This window comes from Varanus komodoensis, unplaced genomic scaffold, assembly GCF_004798865.1.
Source record: "Varanus komodoensis strain SLA01 unplaced genomic scaffold, ASM479886v1 scaffold26, whole genome shotgun sequence".
Taxonomy (NCBI): Eukaryota; Metazoa; Chordata; class Lepidosauria; order Squamata; family Varanidae; genus Varanus; species Varanus komodoensis.
In genome coordinates this window covers 5519209-5537036 of record NW_025335684.1, presented here as the reverse complement: position 1 = coordinate 5537036, position 17828 = coordinate 5519209, and the positions used below count along the sequence as shown (strand labels likewise).

Here is a 17828-nt window from a genome sequence, read left to right as displayed (position 1 = left end):
CCAGAAAGAGTCCATACTGGGTTCTGTTTGTTGTTGAATTCTGAACTCTAGGTTGTTGAAACCAGGGTTGTTGTGTGAATGCAGAACTGTGCTTTTTTTCCACCGGACTACAGAGTGGGTGGGCAAGAGGAGGAGGAAATCCAGCTGCTCTACCTGCCTGGACTGAAGCTATGCAAAGGCAGAGAGGAGCGAGTGGGTGAAAGGACAGTGGAATTTTTAAAGGGATTTAAAAAAATGCGTTTGCTTTGTCTACCATGCAGACTCTGGGTTAAATGAATAATGTTTTAGCACGGTGTGCAAACCAGGCTAACAGCTTCTAGAGGAATAGTATTCCATTTCAGAAAAAAAATCACTTCATGTTATCTTGAAATATTAATATTAGTCTTTAACTTATCTCCAGACTCTTCACTGTTTTAGAGCAAGGAAATTGTCAGTACTTTAAAGATGCAATTAAAAAGTTTTTATTTTAATCTCTCAAGTTTTGATCTCATTCTTTGGCCTAAGTTCCACTGATTTCAGTAGAATATGCTCCTAAAAATTGTCTTTTGTTCTCCTGAGAATTCTGTAAAATTTGGCACTGGTTGGCAATGGCACATCATATCCTGCTTTTCGGTTATTTGGGGCCAGTCTCTCTCTGGTTTTTACAACTAGGTCAGCCAGAAATTGCACAACTGGAATGCAATAGCTCATAAATATAGTTTTATCTTTCAAAAGGTCTTTTGCTGCTGGGGAAAGGGAAAGCTGCAGCGCAAGTGTTCCCAGGCCATGAATGCATGCACAGCAGAAAATCTGAGATTTAATACACTACAGTGAAAACTGCAAGAGAGATTTAACGGCATTTCCTCAGCTTATGCTGTTTCTTTGGAGGGAGAGTGTTGCAGGAATCATCAGTGCCAAAAATGCCTTGTCTAAATTAACAATTATCCTTGATAATTGTTACGTCCTAGAGGGGGATCTCAGACTGATCTAGATGCTGAAAAGGTGAGGTGTTTCTTCAATCAAGAACCTGGGTCCCCACTGTGCAACATACAAAACCACAGTGTGTTTAAAAGCAGTGAAGCAACACAGGAGGGTGCAGTGTGATCTTTTTGACTCTTGTTCCATTGTCATTTAGTCCACCTTCGTTTCTCACCAGCTGCAGCAGGGTTAACCCTTTCCTCCCCTGCTCAGTAAAGCACATAAAACCTCTGATACCGCTGTTTGGCTTGGGGTGCTGGAAAATCCCCCACTGGAGGAAGGGTTAATTATGTTGCATTTGTACGCCTCTTTCAAGCAACCTGCCTGTGCTTGCTGTCACTGTAATAACGAGGAACTCCTTTCCGCCTCATGCTTTGGTTCCCGTTCTGCTTTGATGCTTGTTCTATCTGCCCTATAGATAGTAGGCTATAAATTCATAGAAGAGAGAAAAATAAACTGCTTCTCTTCTTATGACTGCTTTCAGACACCAGTGGTGTGACTGAGTCAGTCTTCAGTCCTGCAAAGAAAGAAAGAAACTTGGCCAAGTTCCTGTTCTGCAGAAGAAAGCTTTATTAAGACTATGCATTTAGGACTATTTCTGTAGGGAGGAATTATTTACAAGAGGCAGCTCAAGCCACACTTTCGTAACATTTTCCGTCCTTGACATGAAAATGTAAGCAGGCTGCACTTAAACAGATCCGTTCAAACTCAAAGAACATGTCCACAGAACCTTCATAGTATAGAAATGGGGGGTAACTCCCCATTCTCCCCACTGAGGTTAAGATGCTCTTCACTTCCTCCGTCCTCCTCTCTCTTTGCAGATGTCCTTTTCCCTTGGCCTAAGCTGCTCTCTTCTTTACGGTAGCGATTTTGCAAAAGGCAGCCGTTTGGAGGTGTTTTGTCCATCAGACTGAAAGAAAACACCAATTCACTTGGGACAAGCCATGAAAATGAAATAAGACGGAAAAGGAGGCAGGGAATGCAAACGATGGCTTTGCTCTGCTTTGAACATCTTGCAGCCAAGAGCTCTTGTCATGTTCGTTCATCCTCTGCCTTTGCCCCTTATAACCAGTAATATGCTGGTGTGGCATCGTGACCATCACCATCTTGTTAGGACAGACAGGATGGTCCGGAGAAAAACCTCTGTGTTGGACTGCACAGAAATCTTTCTCCTGCATCGCTTCCAAGCTTTAGTGCTTCTTCAAATTCTACAGCTGGGCCCACGGAGCACTTGGCTTTTAGGTGAACAAAAACGCCTTTGGAAATGCATCATTGTACTGGCTTTATGTTCCCGCTTTTAGAAAACTATGGCTTTCAGTCATTGCACACTGCCTCGACACAAATGTGAGCATGCCGGATCCTCAACGAGCGGAGATGCCGAGGCGGATTCTACTGATTAAATAAGGAGCCCCTCCTCCCAGTGGGGGCAGGAAGGTCACACCTACCGGCTGCAGGATCAACAAGGCGGGATCTATTCCTCGGTGACCGACTTGGACCCGCCCGATTTGGAGACCTGGACGATCTCCACGGAGGTGAAGCCTTTGCTGGCGGAGATCCGGTGCCTGGTGCGCAGCTTGTTCAGGGCCGACTCGGCCATCCCTGCCCTCTCCTCCGCGTCATCCAGCTCGTGCACGGTTTTCCGGTACCGTGCCATGTTCTGGTTGGCCTGTTCCTCCTGGAGGGAGTTGAGAGAGAGAGCAGAGGTCGCAGTGCAAGACGAGGCTCTTCTATTGGCCCCTGGTAGAAGCCGAAGTAGGCCAGTGAGGCAGGGGCCCGGTGCAAGCCCGCGCTGACTGCCTCTGCGACCCCCGCAAGCAGGAGGGCCACAAGCTGCCTGCCCTCGGCTGAAGGGGCTCCCTTAAACCGAGTGCTGAATCTCTGCTCCCCGGGGGTTCCCCAACTGGCCACCCCCTTCACCTATGGCCAATTGTTGGCCGTTTCCTGGCTTTTGTGCAGCTCCCGTTCAGAAAGACTGAAATGCCTCTCCGAAGACTTGATTCCTGGACATACGGATGCAAACTGGCTTTCCTGCCTTTGGCCTCACCTGGCACTGGCACACGGCCCCCAAGAACCTCTCTGGAAGCGGATTCTGTTCCGCACCCCAGGCTGGGGCAACGCTCGTGGGGAGGCAGAACAGAAATGTTGCCGAGCACGATAGCACGTACCGCCTCCTCGATTTGCCTCTTGTATGTCTTCATCTTGTTCTGCAGCTTCTCGACCAGCTCTTGCATGCGCTGGTTCGTCTTGTGATCTTCCTCCGTCTGGAAGACCAGCTCCTTCAGGCGCCGCTCGTTCTTGTGCAGGGTCTTCACTGTCTCCACGTGGCGCTTCTGCTCCGAGTCCAGCTCCGTCTCCAGTTCCTTGATCTGCACAGGTAAGGGAGGGTTGAGAAGGTCGCGTGCTCAGGCCGAAAGCTGGACAGGTAACTTAGGCACATACAAGAGGCAGGGCAGGTAAGGTAGGAGACAGGTGGAGGTTCTGTGGCCCAGGGAGAGGGCAAAGCGTGGCCCAGACTGAGAAGCCCAAGGACCCTCGGGGAGCTTTAGAACAGCCAGGAGTCTGGTTGGCCTTGACTCCCCCATACCAGGAAGCTCTGGGACTGCTGCGCAAGTGTCCTAGCCAGAACTGCTTGTTTGACATTTCCGTCAACTTCAGGATTGTGGCCAGTGCTGTAAGGTTTTGCTCAGTGCTCAAATTACAGAGACCCTGGAGTGCCTGGTGCTGAGTTTTTTAAAGAAGCCTATAGAGGCCACAAAGAGATCAAACCAGTCAATCTCTCAACCCTGACTGCTCTGTAGAAGGCCAGGTACTGAAGATGCAACTCAGATACTTTGGCCACCTAATGAGAAGGAAGGACTCCCTGGAGAAGACCCTGATACTGGGAACAATAGATGGCAAAAGAAGGAGGGGACGGAAGAGGATTCAGTGGATGGAGCCACTGAATCAGTTGGTGTGAGCTTAAGTGGACTCCGGGGGATGGCGGAGGACAGGAAGGCCTGGAGGAGTGTTGCCCATGGGTCGCGATGGTTCGGATACGACTTCGCAGCTAACAGCAAATAGAGGACACCTGCTAAAATGAGGATAAGTCAGGAGAATGATTTGTGGATTTCACTATTATTTCCTGCCTTTTTCCCCTTCCAAGCAACTCAAGGCAACTTACATATTTCTCCTCCTTGCCATCTTATCCTCGCAACAACCACCCTGTGAGGCGGGTTGGGGTGAGTGTCTGGCTGGCCCGAAGCCACCCAGGGAGCCCCGGGCTGAGTGGGGTTCATGTAGGAGCCAGATCTCCTGAGTCCCAGTCCCACACTCTGAAGCACTACACAGAGATAGCTCTCCTCTGACCACGACCTTTCCTCTCCTAATCTGAGCGTTTGTTTTACCAATGCAGAATGAAAATAACTGCCCGCTGCACAGTTCTTAGCAGCTGAATCTATTCCGGGCCTGCAAGCCTTCCGCGAAGACGTGAGACCTCTTAATGCACATTTCTGCACCTGCCAAAGCTCGCACCTCACTGCCCCGATCCCCCGGGCTTGCAAAACCTAGAGCCAGCGCTGTCTGAATCCGCCAAGAGTCCTACGGGGGTGACGTGACTTCACACTTGGGCAAAATGGGGGAAGGTCTGCTTACCCGGGTCTCAAGCTTCATGATGGTCCGTTTCCCTCCTTTCAGGGCCAGCTGCTCGGCCTCTTCCATCTTGACTTGCAGATCCTTTATGGTGACCTCGTAGTTCTTCTTTATCCTCTCCAGGTGCATGGAATGGTCCTGCTCCTGGCGCAGCTCCTCTGCCATGCGGGTCGCCTGGAACGGAAGTTTAGAAACCGGGATGTGTATTTCATAAGGAGAGGTGGATGCTGGGACTCCCTTCCGTCTCCCGTTGATCCGTCGCCCAAGGAATGCAGAGGGGATACCAAACCCCCTGCAATGAGAGTGTGGGAAAGGGTTTTAGCCATTAGAGCATACAGGTGATGCGAGTTGGAGCCTCAGAACCGGAAGGGGTACCAGGGTAAAGATTTCCAGCAGTCCGGGTGGGTGAGGCTGGTTGAATTCCTCACGTTTTAACCTCATGTTATTGGTACGTAATGGATCTGGCATGGACATTTTCATTTGAATTTGCTATCACCGTCACCTGATCGCATCCTCATCCTCATCCAGCATGCCAACATGGCCTGCTGAGGTTTGAAAGGGGTCTAGCACAATTTTCCTCAACCTAAGGCCCTCCAGATGTCGGGCTGCAACTCCCATCACCCCCAAACAAAAAGGAGGCACTGAAGGAAAAAGCCTTTCGAGGAGGTTAAAAAACGCTTTCTGAAACACACTGGGCATAATGAACATCTTTTTGTCAGGCACCTCAGAACTTTTGCTGTCTTCCCTTCTGTAAACACTCCCCCCCGCCCCGCCCATTGCATTCGGACATAGCTGGAAGGCCCCGGGCAAGGAAGGCCGGTCTCCAGCATGGCCCCTTGGCACGTGGCCCAAAGATGGGGAGGAAGCTCACGTCCGCCACTGCTTTCTTCGCTTTCTCATCTGCCGTGCGGAACTCGCTGATGAGCTCCTCGTGCTCGTTCGTGATGCGCATGAGGTCCGATTCCAGTTTGCGCTTGATGGTCACCAGGGTCTGGTTCTGCAGAGGGAGAAGATTTCGGTGAAGTGGGGCACAGGCCGACGGAAATGGGCACATCGCCGATCATGAAAACGGGGAGCCAGACAGAACTCTAGGTGTGCTTCTGAGGGCAAGAGGCCATGCGGGGTGTGTGGCATTTAACTACAAAGCCAGCCTCTGCCACCCCTTTGCCAACGGGGGCCAGAAGGCACCAATGCCCGCCCAGCCTCCTGCACTCACGGAAGTGGGTACAGAGGTAAATTTTGGCCTGCGGGTGCCCTTCATGGCGGTCAGCATAATCCTGCTCCAAGAAGAGCCCAAAACGCAGGCCATGGCTTGGATGTGCATCCCCAAAGCAGTTTTTACCTCTGCCAGCAGCAGGACATTCATAAAGCCAACGGGTCTTTGTTGCTCGTTTCCAGCCGGACCACCCCAGAATAGCTTCACATTCTCCAGCACAACTTCTCACCTGGACGCTGAGCTCGTTGTGCCTCTCGGAGACCTCCACCAGCTCCTGCTCAAGGAGTTTGCGGGAGCGCTCGCTGCCCTCCAGGCCGACACGCACTTCCTCCAGCTCGGTCTGGAGGAGGCTGAGGCGGCGCTCCTGCAGGTTGTACTGCTCTCGGAGCTCCTCGTGCTGCCGGGCGTCTTCGTCCATCTGGATCTGGAGGTCCTGCAGGTGGAACGGGAGCAGCGGCCAAAGAGAGGGAGGCTCAGGGGGGCAGCAAGAGCAGGGCCTTCTCCATGGTGGCCCCATCTAGGGAACCACCTCCCCTCTGAGGCCCACCAGGCACCCAGCGTGGCATCTTTCCAGCGCCAGGTTAAGACAGGCCTTCATGCTGAAGCCTTTAAAGATCGACTTAGCTACCCATGGGGTTGATGGAGATAATCCACCCCAGAATTGCTTAGAAAATGGAGGCGCGGCTCTTAAAAGAAATTACACACACACACCCCCCCTACATTGATGTCCTGCCTTTGCTTTCTCCTGCGAGAGCCCCTTAGCAGCATGCATAATCTTCCCCGTCTCCATTTCATCCTCACAACAACCCTGCAAGGTGGGCCAGGGCTGGCCCAGAATCATCCCCTGAGCTTCATGGCCCAAGTGCAGCAGAGAAGCCAGATCGCCCGCGTCCCAGGCCAGCCTAGGGCTGCCACGCCACCCGGGCTCTCCAGCGGCGCAGTGGCCTAGCGCTGCCACCCCTGCCTGCCGGGAACTGACCGGCGGCCAGGGGTCCTTCTGGGCAAAGGTCTTCTCCCCAGCCGGCGAGCCTCGCCCCCCCCCCCCCCGCCTCCCCACCGCAGGACTTGCCTTGATCTGCTGTTGGAGCTTCTTCAGGGTCTTCACGAGCTCACTGTTGTTCCGGTTGGCATGGTCCAGCTGGATTTCCATCTCGTTCAGGTCCGTCTCCATCTTCTTCTTCAGGCGGAGAGCCTCAGCCCGCCCCTTGGCCTCCAGCTCCAGGCTGGACTGCAGCGACTCGATGGCGCGCTGGTGGTTCTTCCTGCAGGGGCAGGCAAGCCGGCCCGTCAGGTCCCGTCCTGGCGCAGCCCGGGCAGCGGCACGTTTGTGCCGAAGTAAATCCCGCATCGCATTCAGCAAAAGAAAGAGCCAGAGTGGCTTTAAGTGGCTGAGGAGTTGGACTGGTGGGGAAGCTGAATGTAAGTGCTCTGCCAGTTATGGACGTCACGGGCAAGATCCCAGGCTCTTCACTGGCCCTGTTCACCCATAACACCAATCCACGATTCACTGAAACCATGGGTTGTTGACCTATCTGTGGTTTGTCCAGCAAATGATGAAACAAGCCATGGCTTATTCATTTGGCTTGTACTCTGCCTTTCTACCACAAATGTCACCAGGCCAAGACCAGCATGAAGGGTAAGCCCGGTGGGGCATCTGCCAAGGGCCTGCACCCACGCAGGGGCCCATGGAGAAGAGCTGCTGGGCTCACGCTTCCTCCTCACCAGCCTCCCCACTGACTCTGCCTGCCAAGCAAGTGGTACCCGTGATAAGGGAGAGGAGCAGCAGCGGGGACCACGGTGGCCAGAAGAGAGACTCCGAGAGAGAGAGAGAGCGCGCCAGAGGAGGGCCCTTGGCCCAGAGGAGCTCAGAAACCTTCAGCCAGCCACGCTGGCCTTGGCGCCTGTTCTTCCGCATGATGGGCCCTCCTGCTCCTGCAGCTGTTGCACACAACCCGCCCGCCGTACCTCGTGGCTTCAAACTCCTCCTCCTTCTCGTGGATCCTCCTGTCGATGTCCGCTTTGACCTGGGCCAGCTCCAGCTGGATGCGGATGAGTTTGCTCTCCTCCACCTGTTGGCAAAGGTGCAAGCAGAGGCATGGAGGGGCTCGGCCTGGGAGGCAGTGACTCCTGCTGCAGGACGGCTCTGAACAGACCAGGGCACATGCGAGCGCCAGCAGGATGATGGAAACGGGGCCGGCAGTTTTTTATTAGCGGGGGCACCAAGCTCTTCCGTCCCCCCACAATTCCTGCTCCCAGCAACCATGGAGGACATGGACCCCTCCCGAAAGCCTTGGGTGGCGCACCGCTGGCTCTCCGGATGGCGGTGTGGCAGGAGCTGGGCTTGCTTATCAGCAGGGCTGCTGGCATCACCTGCCACCCTCTCCGAGCTCGGCTGCCATCCTCGTGGCAACCGGGGCAGGCCGGCGTTTTCCTAGCAACAATTTCCGGTTGCAAAGCGAAGTATTTCAGGGTGGCTCGGTCTCGAAGCCGCCACTCAGGGTTGAGCGAAGGCACGCTCCTGGCGGAGGGGGAAACGGCCGGAACTTTTGGGTGCCGTGGATCAGCATCGCACTCTGGACTCGCCCGGAAGAGCAGCGATGGGGCGTTCCACGATGAAGGCCTGCGCTTGAGAGCTTTCCTCAGCACAGCCGGCTCGTCTCTCTCACGAACGGAGAGCTCCTTTGCTGAGCTGGCAGCGCAAAATAAACCGGGCCTCGTAGCGGGTTCTTCTCCTGGTTACCTCAAGGGAAGACTCGGCTTCCTCCAGGGCCACCTGCAGCTCCTCCTTCTCGATCTCCAGCTTCTTCTTCATCTTCTGCAGCTCGTGGACGCTCCGCCCACCCTCTCCCAGCTGATCGATGAGATCCTTGATCTCCTCTGTGGGGAGGAAATATGTGCACACACATGAGGGCGTGTTGCTATGACCCTGGCCGTTCTCCTCCACGACCAGGAAGAGTCAGGCTCCTGCACAGCCTGAAGTGCCTCTCCTGCTTAATCTTGGAAGCTAAGCAGGGTCGGGCCTGGTTGAAAATTGGATGGGGGACTCAATGTCTAGAGCGCTTCGGCCGTGGGCTGTATAGAAATGTAATGAGCACTTCTGGGAGATGTAAAAGGGAGGGGAAGGCACAGCAAGCACAGAAGGGAAGAAGCCAGAAGCTTGGGCACTTCAGGGGTGGCTGGCACTGGAACTCAGCCAGAGTCCCGCAGAGCTTGAGCGTGTTCCTCCAAGGCCACGTAGCTGATGGGGTTGGCCATCTGGGCTTGCATGATAACAACAACCCATCACGGATCCAATAACCTCCAGAACAAGCTATGGGTTGTTGGGCTAGCCTGTGATTCCCCTACGGCTTATTTCCGGGTAGTAAGAGCCTCGCATGAATGAAGGCTGGTACGCTTGGTTCCATCTATTTTGCATCCGGCTCCATCCACCCCTAAAATGCAGCCCCCAAGAGCTTCTCCGGAATGGAATGTGGCCCTTGGGATGGAAAAGGTTCTGCACCTCTGGGATAAGCCGGAGATGGAATACTTGCCCTGCAGAGTCTTGTTCTCCTTCTTGACAGACTCCAGGTGCTCCAGGGCTTCCTCGTAGGCCGTCTTGAGCTTGAAGTTCTCCGTCATGTACATGCGGCACTCCTTCTGGGAGTTGTCCACCTCCAGCTGCAGTTCCTCACACTTCTGCTGCCACTCGGCCAGCATCTTGTCAAAGGCCCTCTGCTTCTTGTCCAGGGCCGCACAGGCTGCATTGGACTGAAGGAAGAAGCCGACAAGCAGCCGTTCATCATGCACGGCCTAAATCTGGGTGTCTGGGGCTTTTCGGTCTGTAAAGGACCCTCTGCAAGGAAACGGGTCTGCGCCTTTTGAATGTGCGAAGAAGAAATCCCGGTTCGTGACAGCACTGGCACATTCCTTTCCAATCTACTGGAATCTTTGTCCGCACCACCTTTTCTCATCGGCCCCACCCAGCACACAATGCAGCCCCCCCAAAAAGTCTTCCAGAACAGCATCCAGCCCACGGACTGAAAGCAGTTCACAGCCCGACAGCTGTGGCTCTGCGGTCTTACGTATCCAAGCTATGTAAGTCTGCTTCCCCCAGCCTGCAGCCCCTCCGGACGCCTAGCAATACAACTTGCAGTCCCATAAGTCCCATGAGCCAGAAAAGGCCAAGCTGCGTCTTCACGACAGGTGATCTCTCATCCACCTGGGCGTGGATGGCTGGACTCCACTTTCCTGGGAATGCGAAGCCGAGCCACCCGCAGCCTGACCTGTGCTGGCGCGACAAGGCGTGCGTGTGCCGTCACCTTCTCGAGGTCCAGAGTGAGGTCCTCCACTTCCATCTGCAGCCTCTGCTTGTTCTTCTCCATGCTGGCCACGCGGGCCTGGGCGGATTCGGCGGTCTCCTCTGCCTCTTGGAGGCGGGCTGTCAACTTTCTCCTACACGGAGAAGGCAAGAAGGAAGACATGGGTCAACGCTGCAGGCAAGTTTGTATTTCGTATGATGTTTATTTATTTACGCAAGCCGTCCCGAGGTGTTAAGTGATGGGACGGCATACAAAAACTATAGATAGAGCGATCAATCGATCACATGGTGGTCGTTGTCCTTACAGAAAAACATTGTTGCAGCAAAAACCTCACATCATGTCCACAGAGGAACTCCTGTGTATACCATGGGCATGCAGAACAAGAAGCCCTCCGGATGCTGTTTGACTCCAGATCCCATCAGTCTCAGCCAGCATGGCCACTGTTTGAGGATTATGGAAGCTAGAATCCACCATCCACTAAAGGGCACGGTTCCCCACACTCCACCATGCAGCTAGTTTGGCGTTATGTTTAACGCGCCAAGCCAGCGGCAAGGGCTCACAGAGGCTCCTTCCAAGGCTGGCGCCCAAGGTCGGCCCTTTGGGGCCCCCGCTGAGGCCCCTGGGGCCTACGGAGCCTCTGAAGCCAGGCCCAGCACCACAGTTGATCCTTGTCATCCTTGCCTTGGCTGGCCAGTGGGGAGAGTGGCAAGGAGTCGGATAAAAAGCGCTTCAAATAAACCAATACGGAGCAGCAGCAGCTGCTGCCATCGCGGCCCCGAGGAGAAGGGCCAAGTGGCAGCATCCCCCGTCCGCTGCCAGCGCTGCCTGTTTACTCTTCCTTGCCCTCCTGTCCTCTGAACAGAGCGAGCAGAGGAAAAGAACCCTCAATAAAGTGGGGGAGTTCTCCAAAGGTACCCCCCCCCCAAATCCCACTCTGGAGCTCCGTGGTCCCTCCTCACTTGGTCTCTTCCAGCTCCTCCGTCCGCTGAATGGCGTCCGTCTCATATTTGGTCCTCCAGGTGGTGACTTCGGTGTTGAGCTTGGAGACCAGGCGCTGCAGTTCCGCCTTGCCTGCTTGTTCCTCCTCCAGCTGCTCTTTGATCAGGTCCAGGTCGTGTTTGGTGTTGGCCAGGCTCACAACCGCAGCACTGCGGGCCTAAGGAGATGCATCCTGGGTTAGTCCCGCTCTCTCTGGGTACGTGTTGGGGGTTCGAAATGTCCGTTCAACCCAACACAGGCCCCTTCAAGAGCGCCACTGTGATCAGGAGAACACAAACATGTGTGCCATGTGGAAAACTGCGAAACACCCAACATGGATCACAGCAAGGCTGCTTGGAAGAAACAAAACCCAAAGGACAGGGAATAAAAATAGCAGAATATTCTATTTGGTGGATCTGTCTGACTATTACTACTACTTAGTAGTAATAGTAGCAACAGTATTTGCACTCCCGCACTCCAGGAAAACATGATTGTAAACTGGAAGAAAACTGCTCATCATGCATCTATTATGTGTTCATAAAAGGGAAAGATCTGATCTGTCAAAAGAATACTTGCAGGTTTGGAAGGGAGAAACATCCTGAAAGAATGTTTGAATGAGTTCTTTCATCCGTAACGTGGATTCTTTGGTCCCGGGGTTGGAGGGCACAGTTCTTCTAAGAATGATTTGAATTGTATGTTTCTATTTTAGTCACAAGTTTTTCTTTTTTCGTTGTGTTTTAGATTGAAAAATTGATAAAATTATTAAAAGAAGAGACAAGAAAAGTGTCCATCAGTGGTGAACATGGAGGGGGAGGTGTTTGTATCAGTGCGATGTAATAACAGCCGTGTGGAATTGTTATAGTGGTCTTTTTGCCTCCTTACTTTCGACTCTTCATCCAGCTGCCTCTTGAGGTCGTCCACTTGCGAGGTGAGGGAGGTCTTCACGCGAATGATCTGGTTCAGCCTTGTCTGACTCTCCTCGTGCTCCCGGCTCAGCTCGCTGTTCTCCGCTGCAGAAGCAACGAGAGAAAGAATCAGCAACACTCGAGGGAAGGTAGACATGGCAGGGGGCTCCCATTGCCTCAGTTCACCGAAAGGGAACAAGACCAGGAGGTCGTTAGGTCAGGCGCGACCTGCCAGATGTTGCCGGGGCACAGCTCCCATCGTCTCTGGCCATGCTGACTGGGGCTGATGGCAGCCAGAGCCCAACCACATCTGGAAGCAGTGGTGCACTGATAGCTTTTGTGTGGCAGGCACCATGCCCAGCTGTTCAGTCATCTGTGTTGATCCATGTCAACGAAAAAGTTCTAGCAGTTTTCCTCTCCAGCAGAGACCAATTTTTATTTTTTTACGGCAAATGGATCTCACTTGCCCATTGCGAATGAAGCCGCTCCAAAATATGTCACGTTACAAGAAGGAAAACTGCCTGGAAAATTCCTTCCCACCCACCCCAGCTGCAGCAAGGACTGCAGCTAAGCGCAGAGGAAAGGGGGGATTCTGAGGGGCTGGCAGGGGCCACTGGCATCCCTGCTTGGACAAGCAGTGCCAGGGATACAGCCCAGCAAGCCCTGGTTCCACTACACCACTGACTGGAAAACTCAAGCACAGGACGAGGCGAGAGGGCAAGGAGGGAGCCCCTCAGGAGCAACCTGGCATGCAAAGGAAGCAGGAGGCACCTTTCACACGTTCTGCAACGGGATGACCTGTGACAGTGAGCTTGCCTTTGACCACGGCGGCAAAAAAGCAACGGGCATGTCCGTTCAGTTCGTGGGCTATTTTGGGAGGCAACAGGGCATCCTTCCGTCTGGATGCTTGGAGGAGGCGAATGGACCAGGAGGCAGGGCGGAGGCCGAGGAGGGGGAAGAAAGCCACGGGCTAGGTGGGAGCCTCTTCCTAGAGCGTGGCCCTGGGTCGCAGGGCTAACCAGGGGCCAGCCCAGAGCCCACCAGGCCTAGAGGCCTCTTCCCATGAGCAGACTAGGTGCGGCAGGACACGGCCCAAAACCTTCTGCCATTTGGAGGGCTCTTCAGAATCTGATGCAGGGAGGTTCATGTCCAGCGCATGAAACATCCCGTGAAAGTCCGGAAACCACTGGCTTGGGTGCCAAGTGTAATTGCGGATATCTGAGCAGATGAATATATCTGCACATGACACTGAGAGAAGGGGATGAACCTTGGAGCCTGGTCCTGATGGCGTTGATTTCCGCTTGGTTCTTCTCCATCTCAGACAGCCGGGCATTGGCTTCAGCCAGGTTGTCTTCCAGTTTGCGGATGTGAGTGTCAGCGTTTAACTGCAGAAACAGGGCACGAGAGAGTGTGGGTGCTTTTCCCCCCAACAGGGTGCCCCAAGGCCTCTTTCACAACTCATCATGTATGAGTTTAACTTGACAGCTAAAGTGGGTGAGGAGAGGGCCAGGGCAGGGGCCAATTAAGCAGAGGTGCCAATCAACGTGAGAAATTTGGGCCAAAGCCGATGGAGCCGGCTAAGTCATAACAACACGGGAAGTGTGCCGGCCTGGCCTAGTGGTTGGAGTGTTGGATTAGGACTTGGCCAACCCAGCTTCTGGCTCAGGCCACAAAAATCACTGGGGAACTGTGCACCAGCCGTGGTCCCTCATCTTAAGCCGCCTCCCAGGGTTGTTGGGATGCTAAATGAAGAAGGAGAGGGGGAGTCCACAACTTTCTTTGGGTTCCTTGCAGGAGAAAAAGTGGAGTAGAAATGTAATAAGTAAATTGAAAGCAGCCTAATATTGAGTGAGGCTGTGGCGGCATGTAGCCCCCCAACAGACTGTGGGCTGGGGAACGTGAGTGGGAGAACACCAGAAGGTCAGCTGGGGCCCCAGCCGGGCTCCTGCGCCCTGAAGTCCAGCACTGGTCACCCCAGCCTAACCTGCACAGCTTCGTCTTCTGAGGAACACCCAAGCTTCCACCTGGCCTTCAAACCTGGCTGCCAGGCTGGCCCCGTTCTCCCTCCTTGGCCACTGTCTATCTTGTTTTGGCCCTTTCCCTCCAGCTCTGGAGGGAAAGAGCCAACACCCTTCTTCCCCGGACTCAGCAGCATGGTTTCCCGTCTTCCCATCGTCATACCTTGGATTTCTGGATGGTCTCCATGCTGGAGTTGAGGTCGTCGATCTCGGCCTTCATGACCTGCTTGTCCTTCTCCAGCTTGGACTTCACCCTCTGCAGGTTCTCCAGGTGCTCCGTCATCTCAGCCATGGCATCCGTGTGCTTCTTCCGCAGGGTGGAGGCCGTGGCCTCGCTCTGCAAGGCGGCCTCTTCCAGCTCCCGACGGAGCTTCAGCAGCTCGGCCTCGCGCTTGCGGTTCTGCTCAATCTGGAGGCGGCAGGGCAGAGCGTCAGCGGCCGCTCATCATCCCTTCGGCCCCAACGCGCGTCAACCTGCAGCCGTTTCGGCAGGTGCAGCAGCGCGACATGAGAAGCGGAGCCGGGCCGCCCCATCAGCCTGGCCAAGAGATGTCCTTGGTTTTTCCTCTTCCCCACCCATCACTCTTTCCTTGCACACTGCATCTGTTCAGCTCATAATGCTGTGGGAGGGAATCGTCTTGCTTAACCCATCATAAATTTCTCCAAGAGTCTTTTTGGCCAAGGAGTGGGAAAGAAATCATTTAAATAAACAAACAATGTTTCATTCACCACTGAAATTGATTATTTACTTAAGACATCTGTACTCTGTCCAGTTGCGCCACAGCACCTCTGGGCAGCTCACAATCACAAGATAAAACACAATAAAAACCCAATGACAACATATTAAAATGCAACGTCAGTAAAATATGGACAAAAATACAAAACAAAAGGTCGAATGGCATTCACGATTAAAATATTTTTTTAAAGGCAGGTCTTTGCCTGGTGCCGAAAAAAATATAAGGAAGGTGCCAGGCAAATCTTGAGGAGAGCATTCCAAATATGAAGCCAATGTCTTTCTGGGCTGTTTAACAAGCAGCTACTCTCCTTTAATGCACTAAACAGACTGGAATTGGACCACCTTGACATGACAACCCTGGACGGGCTTTTGCGGCTCAGCTTGCTAGCCCATCACGAGTGAAGGTAAGATTGGCAGTCCCATAAGCAGGGCCTTTTCAGTGGTGGCCACACCGCTGTGGAAGATTCTTCTCCAGAAGCTCTGTTGAGCTCCTCTCTGCCAATCTTTAGATATAGCACTGAAAGCTATTATTTATTCTCCAAGACACATTCAGCTTGGTTTTGTTTATACAAGGGGTCTTCAAAGTTTCCATACTTTTATAAATACATTTTAGATATTTTTTGCTGATGGCATTAAAAAGTTGCTACAACACTGGAAAAATGCGTTGCAAAGGAAGGTGAGTATGTAGGAAAGTGATACAATTTGTTTTTTAAATTCTTAATAAATAGTTTTTAAAAGTGCAGAAACTTTTAGAAGAACCCTCGTATGTATTTTCTGCTAGATGTTATGATCTAAGTCATATGATGTTTGTAAATTTATTACTTTACTGTTGCCACTGGAAGAACCTTTACTCTTAAAAGGTGACAGATAATAGTCAAATATGTATAACTATGTGGGAGTGATCTCCTAACATTCCTTCCCTGTTCCGGTTGCCAAACTGGAAATTAAAAATGTATTTTAAATCATTTATGTTCTCTCCATGCACTCTCTCATGCAGCGTCCAACACATCGCTTTCCCAGCAGATGAAGCCCATTTGAAAGAGGGATTACTTGTGGGCTGGGACAGTATGTTACCTTTAACACTCTGTGTCTCAGTCCATAAAATGGGAATAATAGTTTATCACCTTGATGGGTGCAAGCTCACCTGAGCAGTAGTAGCCCCTCCGGCCTCTTCCAGTCTATCGCTGAGCTCTTCCAGTTCCCGGGAGATATCGCTGCGCTGTTTTTCAATCTGAAGGAAGTCAAGGAAGCAGAACCTTAGCATTGCTGGGCCCCTGGCTGCACTCCCTAAACCCACCACTATAATGCAGACGTGGAGACGGAGATGAGTGAGGTCAGGAGATGAGCCCTAGACAGGTGACTCGGCACCTGGAGCCATGCACCAACTTGCATCGCCCACTTCCTGAAATACTGATGCAGGAGACCATCCTTCAGAGAAGGATGCAGAAGGCATGGGTTCGAGCCCTGATGCTTCTTCAGACCGCCAAACCTTCCCCAAAACTGATTATTACCAAGGCTTCTCAAGACAAGGCTTTTCAGCTGCCATTTCACCAAGACTTCTACTCCTGGATTCTTTGTGGGATTAAAGACTGACTTCTTTATATCTGGTTCCTTGCCCCACCCGACCCCCACCAGCATCTTTCGCTCCTTCTTTGCCTTGCTGTATATTCCATTACATAACCACAAAATGGCACTGCAGCCTCAGCAGCACGGTCTGTAAAACGGGGCTAGGAAAGATTTACCTTACATGGCTGTTGTGATGCCGAGCAATTTCAAGGAGCTAAAATGCTCGAACAATTAGCATGAATAACACTGGCAGCGGTGGAAGAAATGCTATTGGACAGACTGCTTACCTTTGCCCTTATTGAGCGTTCAGCTTCAAGCTCTTCCTCAAGTTCTTCAATCCGGGCCTGTCAGGAAAACATACGGCTGTGAGGCCCTGGCCAGTATTTAGGCCCGTGGAAGGTGTGGGGGATGCCGGACCCAAGCACCATGGGGTGGGTGGAGTCGATACACACTTCTCCCACATACACACTGGCCACAACACCATCCCCTAAAGTGTCCTCTCAGGGTAGCCAACTCTCTAAGGCAAGGGTGGTCCACTTGTGGCCCTCTAGACAATGGGGACTAGAAACCCATCACCCCTCAGCTTGGCTGTGTTGGCTAGGGCTCAGAGGAACTGTAGGCCAAAACATCCAAAGGGCCACAAGCTGTCCACTCCTGCCCTTAATTCTTGGCAAGAGCAGGCCAACCCAGGGGATTATGGGGGAAAGTGCTCCATTTGTGCAGGTCCCGCGAAAGGATGCCACCTGGAATGTCCCTCTCAGCATCCTCCTCTTCTACCTGATGCTCCTTCAGTTTCCTCTGGAGGGTGGAATTCAGCGACTGCTCATCCTCCATTTTGCTGTTGATAGAGTTGATCTCAAGGTCTCGCCTGCAAAGAAAAACCGGTCATGCTCGCGAAGGGGTTCCGTTCCAGTCCCGTGGGTAGAAAGGAAGAAGCCCGTGACATGTTGACATGCTAGAATGGAGGCCCAAATGATGGTCAAGAGCTTTCATGGAAGAGCTGATCAACACACGAAGGGCATAAAGAAATGGGGAAGAAGAGAAGAACTTCAGCAGGATTTAGGGAGATGTTACAAGTATTACGATCCAGCCCAAAGAGGTAAATCAACCACCACGGTCCCACGATCATTTATGGGAAGATTTAGGGCAAAATCTTACATCTGCTGAGAAGTCCTACAACTGCTAGCATGCCCCAGCCTGCATGCTGGGAGTTTGGGTGCCTACCCTGGGCAGTGGCCCCGAACCCCCAAACTCTCTCCTGGGTTTACCGGCTGGACAATCCACCACTCTTCCTATGAGCCCAGCCCGTCATGACCTTCCCTTCAACCCAGCGTGCGTGTCTGTGCGCACGTACTTCTTGACCACTTCCTCCAGGTCAAGCTTCGCCCTTTCCATCTCGTTGAGATTTTCAATGGTCATTTTCAAGTCCCCCTCCGCTTTGCGTCGGGCCTTTTCCACCTCCGCACGGATTTTCTTCTCTTGCTCCCAGTTGTCCTCCAGCTGGTTGGAAAAAGCAGTGGACAGAAA

The 17828-nt window shown here is 52.8% G+C and overlaps 1 protein-coding gene across 1 annotated transcript in view; it reads right to left on the bottom strand.

Moving 5' to 3' along the window:
- Window positions 1–2428: 2428 nt before the first annotated feature.
- Window positions 2429–17828, bottom strand: part of LOC123024952 (myosin-16) — a 41474-nt gene continuing 26074 nt past the window's right edge. Inside the window, exons 25-42 of the mRNA XM_044433267.1 lie at window positions 17656–17801; window positions 17079–17169; window positions 16589–16645; window positions 15880–15966; window positions 14163–14408; window positions 13249–13366; window positions 11959–12086; window positions 11058–11254; window positions 10099–10231; window positions 9331–9547; window positions 8541–8677; window positions 7766–7869; window positions 6870–7062; window positions 6030–6233; window positions 5456–5581; window positions 4588–4758; window positions 3123–3323; window positions 2429–2632 (exon numbers count right to left, since the gene is read on the bottom strand). Coding sequence (XP_044289202.1) covers window positions 2429–2632; window positions 3123–3323; window positions 4588–4758; window positions 5456–5581; window positions 6030–6233; window positions 6870–7062; window positions 7766–7869; window positions 8541–8677; window positions 9331–9547; window positions 10099–10231; window positions 11058–11254; window positions 11959–12086; window positions 13249–13366; window positions 14163–14408; window positions 15880–15966; window positions 16589–16645; window positions 17079–17169; window positions 17656–17801 — 2760 coding nt within the window. The remainder of the gene's footprint in view (window positions 2633–3122; window positions 3324–4587; window positions 4759–5455; window positions 5582–6029; window positions 6234–6869; window positions 7063–7765; window positions 7870–8540; window positions 8678–9330; window positions 9548–10098; window positions 10232–11057; window positions 11255–11958; window positions 12087–13248; window positions 13367–14162; window positions 14409–15879; window positions 15967–16588; window positions 16646–17078; window positions 17170–17655; window positions 17802–17828) is intronic.